Source organism: Echinops telfairi, unplaced genomic scaffold (assembly GCF_000313985.2).
Source record: "Echinops telfairi isolate 266 unplaced genomic scaffold, ASM31398v2 ScPeMD7_30;HRSCAF=105, whole genome shotgun sequence".
Lineage (NCBI taxonomy): Eukaryota > Metazoa > Chordata > Mammalia > Afrosoricida > Tenrecidae > Echinops > Echinops telfairi.
Genome location: NW_022103927.1, coordinates 1789986 through 1810135, shown reverse-complemented (window position 1 = coordinate 1810135; position 20150 = coordinate 1789986). Strand labels below are relative to the sequence as shown.

Below are 20150 nucleotides of genomic sequence, written 5' to 3'. Positions count from 1 at the left end.
AAGCAGCTAAGTCTGGTAAATATTTTGGGGAGACAACTTAAGAGAATTCCTTCTGTTCCCCACATCTTAGTCCTCTGTAACAGAAATACAAAGTGTGTGGCTTTTACAAACAAACTTTTTTTTAAAAATTGTTTGGGGGGACATAGGGGAAGGCTTTCTTTCTCTGTCTGCTGGTGCAAGGTCCTTGTCTGTTCAGCTTGTTGCTTGTTTCTTTTCAGAGCTCTATGTGGTTTGACATCAGTCTTCTCCCATCTCGGCTTCTCTTGCATGCTTGTTGAATATATATATATATAATTATCTTAAAAGAGATTGATTTAAGGCACACCCTATAGCAATACAGTCTTAGTAACTTTATAACAAAGACTATCCTCAAAAGAGATTATATTGATAGGCATAGGGGACGCAGTTTAATTCTTAACATTCCACCCTTTGTCTCCCCAAATTCATGTCTTTCCCAAATGCAAAACACATTAACCCATTCACATCATCCTAAAAATGTTATATCCATTTATAATTCAAAATCTGATTTTCTGAATTATCTAAAATACAGGTGAGACTTTAGGTGAGGCAAAACACCTCTTATCTTTGTACATATGAAATCAAGAACCCAATTTATGTGCTTGCAGCATACAATGATGGAACAGGTATATGCTAGACATGTTCTTTATAAATGAGAGAAGTTGGGGGGAGCAAAGGGATCATGAATATCAAGCAAGTTCAAAATCAAACAGAACCATTTACATTAGCTCTCAAGACTTAAAAATAACCCTTTTTTTTGGAGGAGAGTGGGGGTCGTGGGGGTAGGGTGTTTTGAGACCGTATGGGTAATGGCCCACCCTCCAGACTCTGGATTTTGGCCAAGATCTTTAAATTCTGAGTGGAATTCCCTCTGCCCTGTACTTCAGCTCCATTGTCTACACCCACTGAGCTGGCAGCTCTGTTCCCAGGGCTTTGGGAGGTCCCATTCTCCTGGTGTTCCAGTGAAAAGCTCAGTCACGCAGCCCGCACAGCATTCTCCTTGGGCGTGGCAACACCTCCCTCTCATAATTGGGCAGCAGCTCCTTCCCATGGCAGCCCCGCACTTGGAACTGAGTTGGTAAAGATCAAACTATTAGAATCCTAGAAGCCCATGGCCTAACCCTTTGAAACTCTGCGTTCCTGGATTGAATTGGGTCCCCTAAAGTTTGTGTCAAATGGTTAAGTCATGATTCTCAGTGGTTTGCTGGTTACTGCATGCTGTACTGTGGCAGTTATGTAATGATCCCCCGATGAGCTCTGATGTAGTAAACCAGTAAAAGAATTAAGGCTGCAATGCAGCTTGGTAAAGTGGCTGGACATTGAAAAATAGGGAGACCTATGACAAGATGGATCGACACAGTGACTGTATCTATGGGTGTTAAACATAAGAACGATCGTGAGGAAGGTGCAGGATCAAGCCGTGTTTCCTTCTGTTGTGTATAGGGCTGCTATGAGTAGGAACCAGCTTAATGGCACCTAATAATGACAACGATCACATTCTCAGTCACTGTCATAGCCCTGAAGGAGCCCTGGTGGTATAGTGGGCTATATAGTGAGCTGCTAACTGCAAGGTCAGCTGTTTGAATCTCCCAATCACTCTGTGGGAGAGTGATGAGGCTGTTTGCACACTTAAAGATTTAAAGTCTCAGCAACGTAAAGGGACAGACAGCTCTACTCCATCCAGTAAGGTCTTTGAGTCACAAGCAACTCAATGGCAGTGAGTTTTTTAATTTGGTCACAGCTCCAAAGTGAGGTAAGCTGGTTTCCCTAGGTTGGGGTCTGCCCAACCTTTTAATCAGATCAGTGATAAAAAGCCAGAGAAGAAACTCTGGTGGATTGGTTAAGCATTGGGTGGCTAACTGAAAGGTCATTGGTTTGAGTCCACCAGTCCCTCTGAGGCAGGAATGAGTGAGAAGCAGAGATAGCAGGGATCTACTACCACCAAGAAAGAAGAGTCAGGCACAGAGTGTCTCCTTTAGACCTGTGGCCCTGTACTGAGAAACTGAGGTCCAGTGGAAGATTGACAACTCCAAGGAACGAGGAGCCTACAGATGGCTGAGAGGAAACAAGGACCTTTCTGCAGAGCAGCTGAGAGAGAAAGCCTTCTCCTAGTGCTGATGCACACATTGAACTTCTAGCCAGAGACTAAAGAGAATAAATTGTGCTTGTTAGAGCCATCCAGTTGTGGTATTTCAGTTTAAGCAGACCTGGTTAACTAAGACACCATGGTTCCTCCCTTTGACATCAAGGTAGCCCTGCTTTCTGTGCTCTGTCCAGCATTTCTGCTCATCTGTGAAAGGCTCCAACGATGATCCTTCTTTTCTTGGAGGGCGAAAGATGGAAGTCTTTTGGCTGGTTTACTGCCTGTAGAATTCCAAGAGGCAGAGAGCATTCTTTCTTTTGTTCTTTCAATGGCTCTTTCCATCTGATTTGGCAAGCCCCGGTGGTGCTGTGAGTCATTCACTGGGCTTCTAACTGGAAGGCCGGTGATTCAAACCCACCAGCCGATCTATAGGACAGAAATAAGACTTTCTGCTCCTTTAAAGAATTACAGCCTCAGTTAGCCCTAGGAGGCAGTTCTACTCTGCCCCAGAGGGTCTCTGTGAATCAGATCAATTCAAAAGAAGTGCATTTGGTTTGGGGGGTCAGTCTAAGCTGACAAGTTTTCTCCTGTGTTGCTGTTCATTTTATCTATCAGTCACAAACCTACTCCATTTTACAGAAGACTAACATACACCATGTAGACTATGATTCCTTGGTGAAAACTCTAGGGTAATTCTTAGTTTGTGCAGTAGAATTTTCCAGATGTTTAAGTTTTCTTTTCATTTTGCACAGTTTAAGTCCATCTCCTTTATTTTGGATTTTACGTTACGCTGAAAGGGGAAACCCCACAGCCCCTTCAAGGTCTTATTTAGAAATCTGCTCAGTCAACCATCTAAGTCCATCACGTACGCATCCTGTGTTCCACCACACATGTTAACATAATTCAGACAAGTTTAACGCCTCAGCAGAAGCATATGTAATACCCACATTTCTAGCAACAGTCTGTTGCTGGCGTCATATGTATTTTCTAAGGCCTGGTCAGAATTGCCTCTGATGTGCATAATGCCACCAACCAACCGTGTCTTCAAGGCAATTTAGACTTTTGCTGTTGCCACCTTAACACTTCTCCAGTCTCCACCTATCCCCCAATTCCAAAACTTCCATATTGTAGGTATTTGTGAGGATAGCACCCGTACTGTTCAGTACCAGATTTGTAGTTACCTGGTAGCAGAAATAGCACAAGTGGATGGCTTTCACTAGCAAATTTATTTTTTCACAGTTTAGGAGGCTATGAGTCTATGATTCGGGGTACTGGCTCTAGGAAAAAGTTTTCTGACTCTATTGACCTTCATGGGGAAAAACCCTCTGGCTTGCTTGTTTCATCACTTTGTAAAACTCAAAAACAATTTATTTACTACACACCCTTCATCAACCCACTCATTAGCATAACAAAGACACCACATTCCCTAAAGAAATATAAACACAAGCATAGAGGTTAATATTTACAAATATTTGGGGTTTACAATTTAATCCATAACACCTGCTGAAGCAAAAACAGCCCTGTCACTACTATTTCACAGTTTGTTTTGAGGGGAAGGTAATGGTTAATAGCTCTAAGAGAAGCATCGATTGGACTAGGCGGTAACATGACAATAAATGGAGAAAAGGTTTGCGTCATCAAGGATTTTGTCATACTCGTTTCCCTAGTAATCATGTTGTAGTGTATCTTCCTCTTCATTTGTCTTTGCCTTCTTAATTTATTCTTTTATAATTTATAAGAGGTTGACTTGGGACACACCTTACATAACTACTGGGTCAGTAGCATATCAGAGATAACTCATTTCCAAATGGGATTATAACTACAAGTATAGAGATTAAGATTTACAACACATCTTTTTCTGTGACACAAATGATTTCTAAACAAAGAGGATTTCTTTCCCTTCTGCTCTGTGTTCTGTTGTAGACATAAGTATCGAGAAGAATAAACCTGGAAGTAGTGTTTGTCAAGATGGGGGAAATAGCCCCGTACATCAGAATAGGTGGGGCTTCAAAACATTTGTTGAAGGTTCCATATCTTTTAATTCCATTTTACCACAAATTGTATGAAGCCATTCACATTGTTCAATTCATACAATAAGGTACCAAGCGTTGGAAACAAAAGGGACAGCTCTGTTGGCCAAACCCTAGATAGAGCACATAACTGTGTGTTGTCTCCTTAGGAACTCTCAGTTCCTCAGGCCTGGTGGCTTCTCCCATCCTTTTGCACTCATTAGAGAATACGGTCCTTGCTGATCCAGAGTATTTGTGATATTTTAGGACATGGTGTTATTTGAGGATGTAGCTGTAGAATTTACCCAGGAAGAGTGGTCTTTGCTGGATGTATCTCAAAGGAAACTCTACAGAGATGTGATGATGGAAACCTTTTGGAACCTAAACTCAGGTAAGGATAGCTTCATTTTTCTTACTCACTTCTTTATTAAATGTTTTATATTCTTTTTTTTTACAAAATTTAAGTTGAAGAATTGAAATACTTTGGCAAACATGACAGATGTTTTCACAGCCTTCAGGGAACTTAAACTCTGGTGGCTTTACAATCAAAATAAAGGTCTGTGGATTACATTGATAGATTAATACTCTTGATGTTAAAAGGCTTGATGCTTTTTAAGTGTGCGTGTAGGCATTGCTTTCAGGGATAACTTTCAGTAAGAGGGGTTTGTGAGTTAGTGTTTTAAGGTGGTTATTACAAATTTGCCATAATTATTTTGATGTGAGTAAACTTATACATACCCACCTTTAGTTTTACTGTTGGAGAAATGTGCTTCTCTGTCTTCCCTCATGATCTCCTTTTGCTTATGGCCATGGTGTTAAACATCCTTTTTCTTCCTGAAGCATAGGGGAAGGCTCCTAGGAGAGGGGCTGTGTCCCTGAGGTGCCCGAATGGCAAGAAGCTTTTGCGAGACCAGCCTTTCTGTGATTGAAGTATATTGAAAGAAATCAGGTTATGAAAGTCTCTTGGGTGAGAAGACTGAACTTTTGCACAAACCATGGCTGACTTTTTGCTTTATCTTCAATAAGTTCTCTTATCTTCTATGCTTATTAGTTGGGGAGGGGGGGAACCCTCCACCATTTCCACTTTTATTGTTGGCAGAATTCAAGGATCCAGGATTGCTTGTCATTGTTTTGGCCAAAGACAGAGACCAGGTTAATTAGAGAAATTCTTAAGTTTATTTTTACAAGTACTAGACAGAATGAAACTGCTTCAAAGATTTAGTGAAAATCAAGCAATTTATATACCTTAAACCATGTGACAACAAAAACAAACAAACCCCAAACTGGTTTTATAATGATCACAGGAAGCACTTAAGAGATTTTGCAATGATCACAGGACACAATTAATATGCTAAACAATGTGACAAAAAGGCAGGTATTTCAATGATCATAGGAAATTATCTATACCTACATCTCCCCAGAGGTCATTAGACAATCATCCCTGAAGTCTCATCTAAATTGGGGAATGCTTCTGTGCCTGGCTTTACTCAATCACTATCCCTGAGTTCTCTGTGTGGGGGATGCTTCGTGCCTGGCTGCTTATCTTAATGACCTTAATACCACCTTCATGAATTAGACATCCCTATTGATTAAGTTTAAACTGAACTTTTACTACAAAGGTAGGAGCTGCTATATTTTTGGATTTTTAGCAAACTGAATCTTAAATTATATTTTTAGTATTTTGATTGACAGCAGTCTAACTCTTGGTGGTGTACTGGTTACAAGTTAGACTGCTGACCCTAAGGTCAGCAGGTCAAAACCATCATGGGAGACAAATGAGGTATCATTTCTAATTCTGTAAAGAATTACAGTCTCTTAGTGTTTTGCCATGGCCCAGGTCCCAAGAAACACTGAAAGCATGTTGCAGGGCCTAAGCTTTGGATGTTCAACAAACTAATGGACATTTTTGCACCCTCGTCCATCAATGGGTCCCCACAAGCTGAGTGTCTCCCCCTCTCATAATTTTCCTCAGGAACAGACTTAAGTATGCCTTGACTGGAGATGAGGTAAAGAGAATATGTATACATCGCTTCAACAGAATTGACGGCAAGATTTGAAATGACATCACCTACCCTGCTGGATTCATGGACATCATCAGCATTGAGAAGGCAGGTCAGCATTTCTGCCTGATTCATTGTATCACAACTGCAGAGGCAAAGACAACTCACTCCCTCATGGGGCCATAACTTGGGCATAGAAGCTTGGATTTGCAATGCACTGTGGCAAGAATGAGCTTTTTCAAAGAATTCATGATTGGCCAGGCCCAAGTGGACCCAGGCAGATGTGAGATGGCAGGACCAAGATGGCAGGGCAGGTGGTGCAGGCTAAGTATCTGGAATTGGATGCATTCCTCGTCTGCCTCAACCAGGCCCTGAGCACGGAGAAGGAGGAGGTGATGGGGCTGTGCATTGGGCAGTTAAATGATGGCACAAGGAGTGACTCAAAATTTGCACGCACTGGAACTGAATTGCGAACTGCTGGTAAAAATGTTGACACTGAAGATTATTCACACTCATTCTGTCATCATCATGAGACATCCTGATTAAAGGAAGGACCCAGTAGAGATTTCTCCAGAGAAGTTGTCTATGACCTCAACAGAGACAGAGAGATTCGTTGAACTCACAGGTCACCCCATGAGAATTGTGGGCTGGTACCATTCCCATCCTTATAAAACTGTTTGGCTTTCTCATATTGAGGTTCACACACGCACAAGCCAGGTACCAGATGATGGACCAAGAATTTTTAGGATTGATTTTTTTCCTGTTTCAGTGAAGATAAAAGCACCAAGACTGGTTAGATGGTCTACACTTGCTTCCAATCTGTACAGACCCAGAAAAGTTCAGCATATGAGAGAATTGAAATCTCAATCCATATTGTGCCTCCTGTCACCATTGGGAAAGGGTGCCTTGAATCAGCAGTAGAGTTACCCAAGATCCTGTGCCAGGAGAATCAGGATGCACATAGGAGGATCCACAGCCTTACACATCTGAACTCAGTAACCAAGATCCATAATGATTCTGTGTTTACCAAGAACCTGTGCAGACAGATGTTAGCAGTCAGCGAGCTTCTCTTGCAGTGGTTGGAGGACAGACTGGAGTAAAACCAACATCATTTTCAGGAGTTGCAACAAGAAAAAGAAGAGCTTATGCAAGAACTTTCTTCCCTAGAATAAGGCAGGAGATGAAATGGGGAAAGACAAAGTACCCAGATATAAAATTAATTACACCAAATGAATTTTGAAGACATATAAAGCTCAAGGCCTCACTTTAAGCTGGTAGAGGCACAGGTATAAAGGGGAATTAATTGAATAACTCTGTATCTTGATGTAATTAAACAAATCTATGCCTGTGTTAAAATTGCGTAGAGTAACATTTATACACACAGTAATGAATGCATGTAAGATCTGGTGAACTGAATAAGGTCTATAGTCTACTTAACAATTGTACCATTGTCAGTTTTTTTAATTTTGAAGTTGCACTGTAATTATGTAAGATCTTTCCTATTGGGAAAACTGGGTGAAAAGCACATGGCACTCTTTGTACTATTTTTGCAACTTCCTGTATGTCTACAATTACAAAATAAGAAGCTGTAAGTATTAATTTTTTTAAAAATTACAATCTGAGAAACCCAGAGAAGCAGTTCTACCTTGCCCTATAGGGTCAGAATTGACTCAATGGTGGTGAGTTATTGATATTAACTTTATTCACAATACCTTAACATTTTGTGGTGGTATTTATATTCTACCTTTATCACCTTCATGCTCCAACATCATTATTTACAAAGTCTATTACTCTTAACCATTGCCAAAGCCCTGGTATTTTGGGGGTCATATGTGCCTTGCTTCTCATTAGATTGTATTGCTAATGTATGACTAATCTAAACATGCCACTTAAAATTATTGGTCAGTTTTCCAACAGGATAATAATAGACAAAATTTGAGTATGAAGAACAACTCCTGGTCCTCCACGTTAGGGGCAATCTGTGAATTCTATAGCACTGAAGATCAGCACAACAAATGCAGAAGGCTGATGAGGTTAGTGTGATTCACATGACAGCGGGCAGTCACTCAAAAAGTATATTTAGATATCAAGATATTTGTGTTTGTAAAACTAATTTGAAAATAGCATGTTCACTTGATCTTCACAGCATATTCTTTCCATAAATGTGAATCACGTGTTGACTGTTGACACCTATTTAACTTATAAAATTATTTGAAGATTGACTGTAATGGTAGCCCCCTTTGTAAATGATTCATTGCATTCAACATGAGATAACTCATGGAAGAAAATATATATTCACTGTGAAGTATAATTTTGAAATGGTAACAAATTTAACCCTCACAAATTGCTGTCTTTTTTAACAGAAGAAATACAGTAGAGAGGCTCCACACAAGTAAAGAAGAAATCAAGAAATGTGAAGTACATAATCAATGTGGAAAAACTCTCAGTTGGACTGCAGATTTTACTGGATTAAATCCTTCTGTGTGGCCTGATTCCGGAAAAGTCTTCATGGGCCACACATCATTTAAGGATCACTTCATATCTCACACTGCATATAAACCTTATGATTATATGGATTGTGCAAAAGCCTGTAATTGCCTCTCTTACATAAAACTTCATCCAAGTATAGTTACTGGAGAGAAACTTGGTGATTGTGAGGAATATGGAGAACTCTGTAATTTTTCCTCATCCTTCACTAAACAAAGAACTCACGGTGGAGAGAGGCCTTATGAATGTAAGCAATGTGGGAAATCCTTTCATCAGGTTTCTGCCCTCAACAAACACCTAAGTATTCATAGTACAGAGAGGCCTTATGAATGTAAACAATGTGGGAAAGCTTTTAGTCAGGTTTCTGCCCTCAACAAACACCTAAAGATTCATAGTGGAGAGAGGCCTTATGAGTGTAAGCAATGTGGGAAAACCTTTAGTCGATCTTCATACCTCAAGATCCATGTTAGGACTCACAGTGGAGAGAAACCATATGAGTGTAAGGAATGTCAGAAAGCCTTTAGTCATGTTTCAGCCCTCAGTAGACATATAAGAATTCACAGTGGAGAAAGGCCTTATGAATGTAGGGAATGTGGAAAAGCATTTTGCCATTCCTCAAACCTCACTACACATCTAAGAACTCATAGTGGAGAGAGGCCTTACCAGTGTAAGGAATGTGGGAAAGCCTTTGGTGATTCATCAACACTCATTAAACATTTACGAACCCACAGAGGAGACAAGATTTATGTGTGTAACGAATGCGGGAAAGCCTTTAGTCATGTTTCGTCCCTCACTACACATTTCAGGACTCACAGTGGAGAGAGGCCTTATGAATGCACTGAATGTGGGAAAGCCTTTAGTTATTTTTCAACTCTCACTAGACATCTAAGAATTCACAGTGGAGAGAGGCCTTATGCATGTAAGGAATGTGGAAAAGCCTTTAGTGATCCATCAACTCTCATTAAACATTTAAGAATTCACAGTGGAGAGAAGCCTTATGGGTGTAAACAATGTGAGAAAGCCTTTAGTCAGGTTTCAGCCCTCAATAGACACATAAAAACTCACAGTGGAGAGAGCGCGTATTAAAGTGTGTGGGAAAGACTAATATTTGTTATTACCTTGAGGAACACATAAGAAGTCTTGGTGAAATCTAAGGACTGGAAGAAAATTTTTAGTTGTTCCTCATGCCTCAGTGGACTTGGAAGAACTCCCAGAGGAGAGAGGACTGATGAGTGTAAGGAATGTAGGAAACTCCTTAATATTTCTCAGGCTTTTGAAAACATTTGAGAAAGTTTAGTGGTGAAAAATAATTTATGTGTAATAAATGATACTGAAAAATATTAGACCCCTCATCTTTTACAAAAATACAAAGAAAGTACATGGGACATCAGCATGTAGTATAAGAAAGCTTTTTCTTTTCCCTCCAAACTTTTTGAGTTGTGCGGACTCACAGGTATTGGAAAGTCCCCACTGATTACCTCCCCTGAAATGTGAGGAACCGTATATGATTAAAATTATACATATAAAATGAAGAGCATGTAAATGTGTAAAAACCTTATGGAATTCTTACAAAGCATGTCATACATGACAGTATAGATATTTGAATGAGGAAAACCTTTAGTGTCCCTTCTCACAACCCCTGTGAAACCTCACAGAGATTCTTTATAGGCAGGGTACCAATTCAGTTGTAGCCCATGGCTATGGATAAATGTCAAGATGTTACTTTGTTTCTGTTATAAACAAGTTGTTATTTCAAAAGCTCATTGATCCATGAGTATCTTGAAGTGTGTGTTTTTAAAAAGATTTTATACTACACATTTTAATATAAGGTGTGCTCATTAGAGAAGATTTTATTTTAATAAAAGATTATGAGGAAAATCCTAACAGTACTCCTTAAATCTTTTTTTTTTTTTTTTGCTTGTCTTCTTTGTGTACAAAACAGGGTTTTCTTAAAGGATCTGGAGTATTCATGTGTGGTGCTATACAGACTTTTTTTGGCTTTGTTTCTTTCATTTACCCTCCAAAACTATTATGCTTCCCATTTACTGAAGAAGAAGAAAAAAATCCCCTTAAAAATGGTGCTGTAAAACCCCTTAAAAAGGGGTTTGCATGGGAAGATGTCATTTAGGGGCTCACTAATATCAACAGCCTATATTATGAGAATGTAGCTTCTATTTTCCCAAGACCCAGAGCTGGTGTTTTGAGACATGGTTCATTTTTGGTGCTTCTATGTTTTCTAAAGTTATGTTTTAATCAGGAGTTGAAGATTCAATTCCTTGCCTGGGCTGCATTGGTGGATGCTACTCCAACAGGGCATGTATTTTCAATAGGACCTGGATGCTTATTCAGAGCCACCATTTCATGTTAAATTGATAGCTTCCTCCATCACCCAAGTAAATGGCCTAGGATATTGTGGCTGTGGCCCAGAATATTTCCCACAGACTTCCCAATGTTCATGCAATTATCTCGTAATCAGCATATGGAAATAATTGGGTACCTTAATTGTATCAATTAAGAATAGCTATAGAAGAAAGATAATTTTGAATCAATAAATGAATTTGCAAAGGAAAACTTTAGTGAACCTGCCACTGAGTCGGTACTGACTCATAGTGACTCTATAGGGCAGCGTAGAACTGCCCCTGTGTGTTTCTGAGACTACAAATCTTTGCAGGAACAGTTTCTACCTCAGAGCTATTGGTGAGTAACCACTATACCACCAGGGCTTCTTTAGTTTACAATAGGAGAGGAAATTGTGCACAATTGAATGAAATACAAGGTATAAAATAGTGTATAATTTAGGATGGCAGTTTTAGAAATCATTAATTATGCAGATAAACCAAACTGTAGAGAAGCTTACAAATGTCAGGTATTCTCTCCTAGAGAGGAGACACTGATTTTGTTCTACTTAATAGCCCATTTTTCTATACTCATGGAGCCCTGGTGGTGTAGTGGTTACACATTGGACTGCTTAGCACAAGTTCAGAAGCTCGAAACCACTAGCTGCTCCACAGGAGAAAGATGGGGTTTTCTATTCCTGTCAAGAGTGACAGTATTGGAAACTCATGGAGGTAGTTCTACCTTGTCCTATAGGGTCAGCATCAATTCAATAACAGTGAGTTTTGGGGTCTTTTTGGTGGGGGGGGAGCGGTTTCCCCTACATGCATGGCTTACTACAAGTGTGCTACTTGGGGTTGTTTTGTGTCAGCTTGGTTGGATCAAGATTTTCAGTAGTATGGTAGCTGAGGCCTCCTCCATGATGTGACCTAACAATATAATCGATCCATTATGGGATCTGCTGTGAGCAGCCAAGCAGTTGTGGGAAGGTTAGGGTGTGAGGCAAATCCTTACTCAAGCCATAGCACTGATGCATATGGCCTACTTCACATACGTAGATGCTGCATATGGCTCAATCTTTGGTTCTTTTAACTTGGGTCAGTGGCCTGCCAACCTTAGCATATTGCCTGCCAACCCTGGAAACCATCAGCAGCCTCCCACACGACCTGCTGAGTTGGATTCAACCACCTCTACATCTACCAGCTAGTGATCTTTCTGATTCATCTTCCTGCTTTCTGGTTCATATTCCTGTTTCATCAACCCTCACAGCTACACAAGTCACTAGAGCCTTCAGCTTAACATCTGATCCATGGACTTAAACCAGACTGGACTTTCCCATTTCTACATCTGTGTGACCATTTTTTTTTCTTAAGTTTCTCTCTTTACATACATATATAAGCATCACTGCTTTTGCTTCTCAACCTAACTAGTAAAATGTTTTAAGCTGATCAACAATAATTCACTATCAGAAATGAACATGTTTTAAATAAATAAATGTTTCCTATATCTTGCATTGCAGCAATTTCCACAATAGCAAACCCATGGAAGCAACCCAAAACCCCAACTAAAGAGGAATGGATAAACAAGCTGTAGAGCATTCATTTTATAGAATTTTATACATAAAGAAAAAACAGTGATAATTACTTTAAACACTGCCAGACATGGACAAAACTAGAGATCATTGTACTTAGCAAACTCAGTCTTACAAAGATAAATATTTACTATCACCATTGTTATAAGCAAAAACAAAGATGAAGAAATGTGGTCTATACACCCAAAGGCAAGAGTTTGATGACTACAAGGAGGCCAGGGATGGAGGGGTGGGGACAGGGAAAGGGGAGGATTAGAAGAGGGGGAACAAAAAAATGGAGGGTTTAACAGAAAATTTAAATAAATGTTGCTCCATAGGGGGGAAAACCCTCCAGATTCCTTACCCCTCGGATCTAAATATTGGTCTATGTGGCCAAAAAAGGGAAGAAAAGTAAAACTGAACTGGACTTAGAGTCTTCAGCAACATACATTTCAAACAAACAACAAAGAGAGAGAGGAGGGGAATTCAACTCCATGTACTCCCTATGTTGAATTGAGATCTCTCCCAAGGAAGAGACCAGACATGCCTGCACCTCATGACTCACTACTTTTCTACTAGTTTCAATAATGTGTTTCATTATCTATACAGAACCCACAGACGACACTCCCAATTATCAGAGTTTACAAGAGAAGTTAAGTTACTACAAGCCGTCACTGTGCCCTTCCTCATCAAGCAGCCCATTCTCTCTCTGGTCCTTGGTCTATCACTCACATGGCCTCTTGGCTTCTTTCTTTGTTGCCTCACAGACTCATATTCTTCATGCTGCCTCTCTGCCTCACAGTCTTCTTGCTTCTGCTTCTGGTCTCAATGTGGCATGGCCTATGCTGCCTCTACTACTTCAAGCAGTGATTTTGAACATGCCTGCTGGTCGCTCTTCTTTCTCGATTGTCCTGTGAATTCTCTATTACTGCTTCTAAGATGCCTCATTCTTATACCCGTGAATGCCCTGTTGTTTCATACATATCTGCTTTATGATTTACTTAATGCAACAGGTCTTTTGATCTCATGACTGCTGCTTCCATGAGCATTGATTGTGAATCCAAGCAAGACAAAATCCTTTACAGCTTCAACCTCTCCTACATTTATCATGATGTTACCTATTGGTCCAGTTGTAAGTATTTGGGTCTTCTGTACTTTGAGTTATAATCCATACTGAAGGCTGCAGTTCTTTATCAGCAAGTGCTTCAAGTCCTCAATTTCAGCAGGAAAGATAGGGTCATCTGCATATCCCAGGTTGTCAGTAAGTCTTCCCCCAATCCTGACACAGCATTCTTCTTCAGATAATCCAGCTTCTCTGATTATTTTCTCAGCATATAGATTGAAAAAGTATGGTTAGTGGATACAGTCCTGATGCCACCAGGACTCTTTGGAAGACTGATACATCACAAGGATAGTTGGGGTCACAGAAGTGGGAATGAGACCTTCATTGGGACAAGCATGTTGATAGAACGGCTTACCAGATTGGTCCAGGGCCTTCCTGCCATGACAGTAGTGTGCAACTGATAGGACATGACTGATGACAATGTGACCTTCCTGTAATGTTCCCACTGTGTACCCTCTATCGGAGTAACTTCTCTCAAGGACATATCCAGACAAGCTGCTAAGAGACTCTTGACCCTCCCTGGGCTAGCTGCAGAAAGATGGAGGTAATTATTTTCTAATGCACTCTGCCTGAAACCAAGATTACCTACATCCTTTGTTGACGATCAGAAGCAATTCAGTGGAGGCTTCATCTCTGTGGGGACTATTCAAATGGATTTTGGACTATCACTGTGATCAATAGCTTTCTGAAAACTAGGGCGCTCAAAATTTAAACTGATACAATTGTATGATAGAATTGTGCAATTCAAGTGACTTCTTCATTGCAAATACCCTTTTCAACAACATAAATGGTGACTGTACATGTGGCAATGAGCCCTGGTGGTGTAGTGGTTTCACATTGGGCTGCTAACCTAAAGGCCAGCAGTTCGAAACCACCAGCTGCTCCTCAGGAGAAAGTGGAGGCTTTCTACTCCTGTAAAGAGTTACAGTCTCAGAAACCAACCGGAGCCATCCTACTCTGTCCTATAGCATCATTTGGAATCAGCATAGCCTTTATGGCAGCGAGTTTGGAGGGTTTTGTTTGTTGAGTACACATGGACAAGAAATCAAATGACAGATTGCATCGGGCTAATCTGCTGCACAAGACTTCTCCAGTGTTGAAGAGCAAGGATGTTACTTTAAGGACAGTGACTTTTCTATAGAGGAAAGGTGCCATGAATGACCCAGTTCAGACCCATAGTAACCCTACACACAACAGAACAAAACAGTACCAGTCCTATGCCATTGTCACAACTGTTCCCTTTTTCCTATCCCCAAGCCTATTGGTGTATCAACTGTGTCAATCCATCTCCTGAGAGCCTTTCTCTGTCTCACTGCCCCTACATTTTACAAGCATTATGTCCTCTGGGGACTGCTTCTCCTGACAACATGTCAGGCAAGCAAATAGATAAGACCAAATCTTGCGATCTTTGCCTCAAAAGAGCATTCTGGGAGAACTTCTTCCAAGACGGAGTTGTTTGCTCCTTTGGCATACAATGGTACTTCAATTCTTCACAAGGACCATTATGCAAATGCATCCATTTTTCTTCAGTCTACCATATTCAAAGTTCAAGTTTAACATCCATATGAGGCAATTGAAAATACCATGGCTTGTGTCAGGTACACCTTAGTCCACAAAGTAACATCCTTGCTTTTCAATACTCTGAAGAGGTCTTGTGCAGCAGATTTACTGAATGCAATGCGTTGGCTGATCTCTTGACTGCTTCCAGGAGCATTGATTTGGATCCATGCAAGATGAAATCCTTGACAACTTGAATTTTTTTTCTCCATTGATCATGATGTTATCTACTGGTTCAGTCGTGAGGAATTGGTATTGTTTACACTGAGTTTTAGTCCGTCCTGACAGCTGCAATTCCGGATCTTCATCAGCATGTGCTTCCAGTCCCCTCCCTTTCAGCTAGCAAGGTTGTGTCACCTGTACATGGCAGTTTGTCAATAGGCCTTCTTCCAGTCCGGATGCCACTATCTTCTTCATCCAATTTCTCAGATAGAATAAGGATGGTGGGAGGATCCAACCCGGACACATGCTTTTCCTGATTTTAAACCATGCAGCCTTCTCTTGTTCCGTTACCACGACTCCGGACAGATGCCACACTTCAGGGGAAGGCTCTGAACCTCTAAGTCAGCGCCCGGAACCCCGCCCTTTTCGTTTCACTGACAGTCCCAGAAACCGGAAGCGGAAGTGTTCCTTCCCTGGATTGGCAGCGGGTCTGGTCCCGTCCCTAATGCGGCGAGAGGTGGGTTTTCCTTTAACCGGCTTGCAGGAGCCGCCACTAGAGCAGCGCGGGGGGCACGGGCGCCGCCCCTGCTCTCTCGCGCGGTCCCAACCTCGCAGCCCCTGCCGGCCGCTCACGAGCCGCGGGGTCCCCGGCCCCCCGCCATCGCCGGTGCCCGGCGGGGCTCCGGCATCGGGGGGCCCCTGGAGGGGTGGCTCGGCACCTTCACGTGCAAGCTCGCGTGCATCTTTAAGCATAAGTGCGTTTCCCAGACCAGCAGCGCCCACTTCACCTGCCGCCCCGGGCCGGACTGAGCCCCTGGCCTGGAGCCTGATGCTCGGTGCCCTGCTCCCACCTCCTCCGTCCGTCCGCAGCGCCCCCCCGCCCTCCCTTGTTTTCGGTGTTTCCTCAAGACAGGGCTTCTGCTAAATCGTGCTGGTCAGAGAAACAGACAGACTGACCAGGAATAGATCCCCTTGCCTTGAATTGTGAATTGTTACAGGTAGTCCGTCTGATGTGGGTGCTCCCTTAAAGAGGGTTCCCTAGGGCCCCCTCTGTAGACTCGCTAGGATTCTGAATCCATTTGGTGGCGGGGAGTTTGTTTGTTTAATTGTTAGAGATCTGTAACACAGATGAAGAATTAAGATACGTGAGATGAAACGAAGACGAGTATATCCCAATTTCAGGAGGAAAGTATTTAGTAACAGGCACATTTGAGGACTTTGACTGCGAGACAGACATTCTCATCAGGATTGTGTGGGAAACCATACGGGTAACCCTAGTTCCTCAGTGTGATATAGCTGAACCATCTTAATAGAGGTGATGTGCAGTTGATTGAGCTCACACCACGGGTTTCTGAGATCTCAAAGATTCCCAGAGCCAGGAACGGGGTGAGAATGGGTGCTGGTGACTGAACCCACTTATGGCTACCAAAGAGGCACCCTGCTTAGTAGAAAGCCCTGCCTAGGGCAAGAGCTAAAGGGTAAGAGTCTCTCACTCTTTATTCATTACTGTCTCCTCCCTCATTCTGTTCCCATTTCAGGCCTCAAGCATCCAACACAGAACACCAACCCAGAGGAGGCAGCTGGGGCCTGTGAATGACCCTCTTGCATACCCATGCCATCACAAAGAAGCATTTCAAATACTTTGATTGGCTGCTTGGACCAAACATTCCTCTCCGTCCAGACTGCCCAGTGCTCCTACTTACACTCCAATCCCCGTACCTACGTGACTTCTTGGGCTCAGAAAGGACATTTCACATAGGCTTGAAGTAACTGGAGCCAGGAAATGGTGAGTACCACGGAGAAATGGGAAATTCTGATTATAACAGGATGAGACTAGATATCAATTGTCAGTGCACCAGCCGTGCGCTCTGTTTTTGTTTTTGGTTTTTTGATAGCAAGGTGGCACTGAGGCCAAGGAGCGAAATCCTTAGACTTAGGCATCCTAAAACATTGCTCCACTGTCATTGAGCCCTGTATAAATATATGCAGTTTTTTACATCTTGAATGCTGGCATCACTTTTCTTAGGTGACTGTCCGAGCTGGCACATTAGGCCCAAGGTAGTCACAATGCAGGGTTTTCTAACACCCTGAGCCTTGGTTTTCTGTGTTCTTTGACAGACTCCTGTCCATAGCCTGAATCTTTGCCTGAGGAGGCTGAACCCTAGTCCTTGCAAGCTGCTCCCCTGTGCCATCACTTCAGTCTTCTTGGCCTGCCCTTGGCCTGTTAGTACAGGAGCCTTTTCAGTACTGTTGTAAAACCACAGCTCCTCCTTTCGTGTGATGCGGCAAAGAAAGCAAGAAAGAGTTATCAAGAGACTGTTGACTCTATTGAGTCCTTAGTGGGCTGGGTCACTCTCTCAGCCTCGTGAAGGAATGAGGCAGGAGAGTGAGTCTAGCTAGATAATGGGTGGGATCTGAAGAGCATTTTTGTCCAGTAAAGTGTGTTTGAGACTTTCAGGTGAATGAGAAGTATGAGAACTGTTCCAAGTTAACTGTGTTCAGGGTGTGTCTGGGCCTCTAGCTGTTATGAAATTTCTAACATTTCTGGCTGCTTCCCACAGTCTTAGATTAAAAACGGAATTTATTTATTTATTTAACCAGAGAAACATAGCTTATGACATGGGTGTATTTAGGTATCAGGGTCACAGGAAGCAAATTTCAGGATGCATTTTTTACATTTGTATGGATAATTTAATATTTTATTGTATATAAACTTTTCAAGTGCTGGAAAATGACTATTTTGACTCATATAAGTTATTCTAAAGCAGTATTTCCCAAAGAGTGATATTGCCCCCAGGGGCCAGGGTGGGGGCCTACAAAAGCAGTTACTTACACCTTATCCTGGATTAGGATTACACTTTATCCTGGATTACACCTTATCCTGGATTAGGATTACACTTTATCCTGGATTACAGCAGGTCTTCTTTGTCAGGGCAGTGCTGAGTAATCCCCACCCCCCACCCCCGAAAAGAGGGTAGTAGGGAAGTTTGGGAACCTATATTCTAAAGCTTACTTAAGTATTCAGAAGAATCTCGACTATAAAATTGACTATATTGTGTCAAAATTTCTAATGTGCTAAATCTTCTAGCCATTTTGGAATGGGATATAGTAGCTGAGTGGGATATAGTAGCTGGTATAGACTGGTATCCCTACTTTAAACAGAGAGGTCTGGTTTAGTTTTCTTTGATTTGCACAAATATACTTCATAATTAAAAAAAGAGATCATATGTGATTAAATTTCAAATGGTTATATATTTATGACTGGGAATTTTTAGAACACATATTAAATGATCACTATTGCTTTATAATAGTTTGAAGTCAATTTTTTTGAAGTCAATTTCTTTATCCAGTAAAGAATCCCTTCAAATTTTAAAATTCAGTGTCAATTTAAAATAAATATTTTATGAAGACTTATTCCTACTCTTGTTTTCATTTAGAACAATGTTTCCCCAGGGGCAACATTGCCCTGGGGGGTGATTGAAAGATGGGGTGGGGGGCACAGAAAAAGCAGATACCTTCACTTTATCCTGGATTATGGGCTGTAGTATAAAAGTTTTCACTGCCAGGGGGACACTGAGTAATGTTTTTTTCTGAAATCAATTTTTTCTGAAATCTAAGCTGTTCTTCCAACTGTTACCTTTAGATAATGAGCTTTATTGTAAGCTTTCATAAGCTTCTTGCCAGAATTTCTTTATGCAAATTCAAGAGAGTAAAATTTGACATTTTTATTTTCACCTTTGTTACTAAAAAAGAATGTGGCATTTATACTTTTTTTTTTTCAGTTAAAAAATTACCCACAGAGCTCTTCATAGATAGTTTTAAGTTTAAAGTTATATAATACTACATAATATTGTATTTGGTGGCTTTGTCTTAGTTTTTTTTCTATTTTCTTTTTTTTCCCTTTTTTTTTCTATTTTCAAGCTCACCGTCATGAATGCCACTTGGATAGTTTCCAGCTATGTGCCGTTGCATAGTTTGCTGTGGTGTCATTCCTGTTAGGTACCATTGTTGGCTTCTCCTCATAATGAGCCTGTGTGCAACAGGAAAAAAACCTTGTCTGGTCCTCTGTCGATTTTCACAATGATTCCCATATTTGAGCCCATTTCTCCTGCTCTTGTTGAGTCCGTCATCTTGTTGAGGGTCTTTCTCTTTCTCGCTGGCCCTCTCTTATATTTTACCAAGCATGCTGTCTTTTCCACGGTCTGGCCCCTCCTGATGACATTTCCAAAGTACGCAAGATGAAGTCCTGTCATCCTTGGTTCTAAGGAACATTCTGGCATGTTAATTTTGACACAGATTGGTTGGTTCTTCTGGCGGTCCATGGTTTATTCAATATTCTTTGCCAACAACCAAATTCAAAGGCATCAGTTCTTTTTGACCTTCCCTATTCATTCGCCAGCTTTCCCAGGCATGGTAGGTAATTTAGAATACAATGGCTTGGGTCAGGTACACTTTACTCATCAGAGTAACAGTTTTGCTTTTTAATACTTTAAAGACACTTTTCCCCAGCAGATTTGTCTAATGCAATATGTTGTTTGATTTCCTAACTGTCGCTTCCATGGACTGTGAATCCAAATGAAATCAAATTCTTGACAACTTCAGTCTTTTTTTCCATTGATTATGTTGTTTACTGGCCCTTGGGTAAGGATTTTTGTTTCCTTTTGTTGAGGTGCAATCCATATTGAAGGCCATAGTTTTTGTTTTGTTTTTATCAGTAAGTTCTTCAAGTCTTTTATGTTCAGCGTGTCAGATAGGGTCATCTCTGTATGATATTTTGTTAATGAATCTTCCTTCAATTCTGATACCA

The 20150-nt window shown here is 41.2% G+C and overlaps 2 protein-coding genes and 1 pseudogene across 3 annotated transcripts in view; all 3 read left to right on the top strand.

Annotated features, from left to right (window-relative positions):
* The window catches only part of LOC123521635 (zinc finger protein OZF-like), a 52913-nt gene extending 42432 nt beyond the window's left edge, over positions 1 to 10481 (top strand). The window contains exons 6-8 of the mRNA XM_045289683.1: positions 4378 to 4501; positions 8017 to 8143; positions 8474 to 10481. Coding sequence (XP_045145618.1) covers positions 4378 to 4501; positions 8017 to 8143; positions 8474 to 9683 — 1461 coding nt within the window. The 3' untranslated portion in view covers positions 9684 to 10481. The remainder of the gene's footprint in view (positions 1 to 4377; positions 4502 to 8016; positions 8144 to 8473) is intronic.
* The window catches only part of LOC123521634 (zinc finger protein 420-like), a 41054-nt gene that overhangs the window by 7498 nt on the left and 13406 nt on the right, over positions 1 to 20150 (top strand). The window contains exons 1-2 of one of the 2 annotated variants that reach the window (XM_045289681.1): positions 15834 to 15860; positions 16882 to 17129. In XM_045289681.1, coding sequence (XP_045145616.1) covers positions 17127 to 17129 — 3 coding nt within the window. In that variant the 5' untranslated portion in view covers positions 15834 to 15860; positions 16882 to 17126. Of the gene's footprint in view, positions 1 to 15833; positions 15861 to 16881; positions 17130 to 20150 lie in introns of those variants that run through there. The other variant, XM_045289682.1, reaches the window with a different exon arrangement.
* LOC101641690 lies at positions 6413 to 7282 on the top strand (annotated as a pseudogene).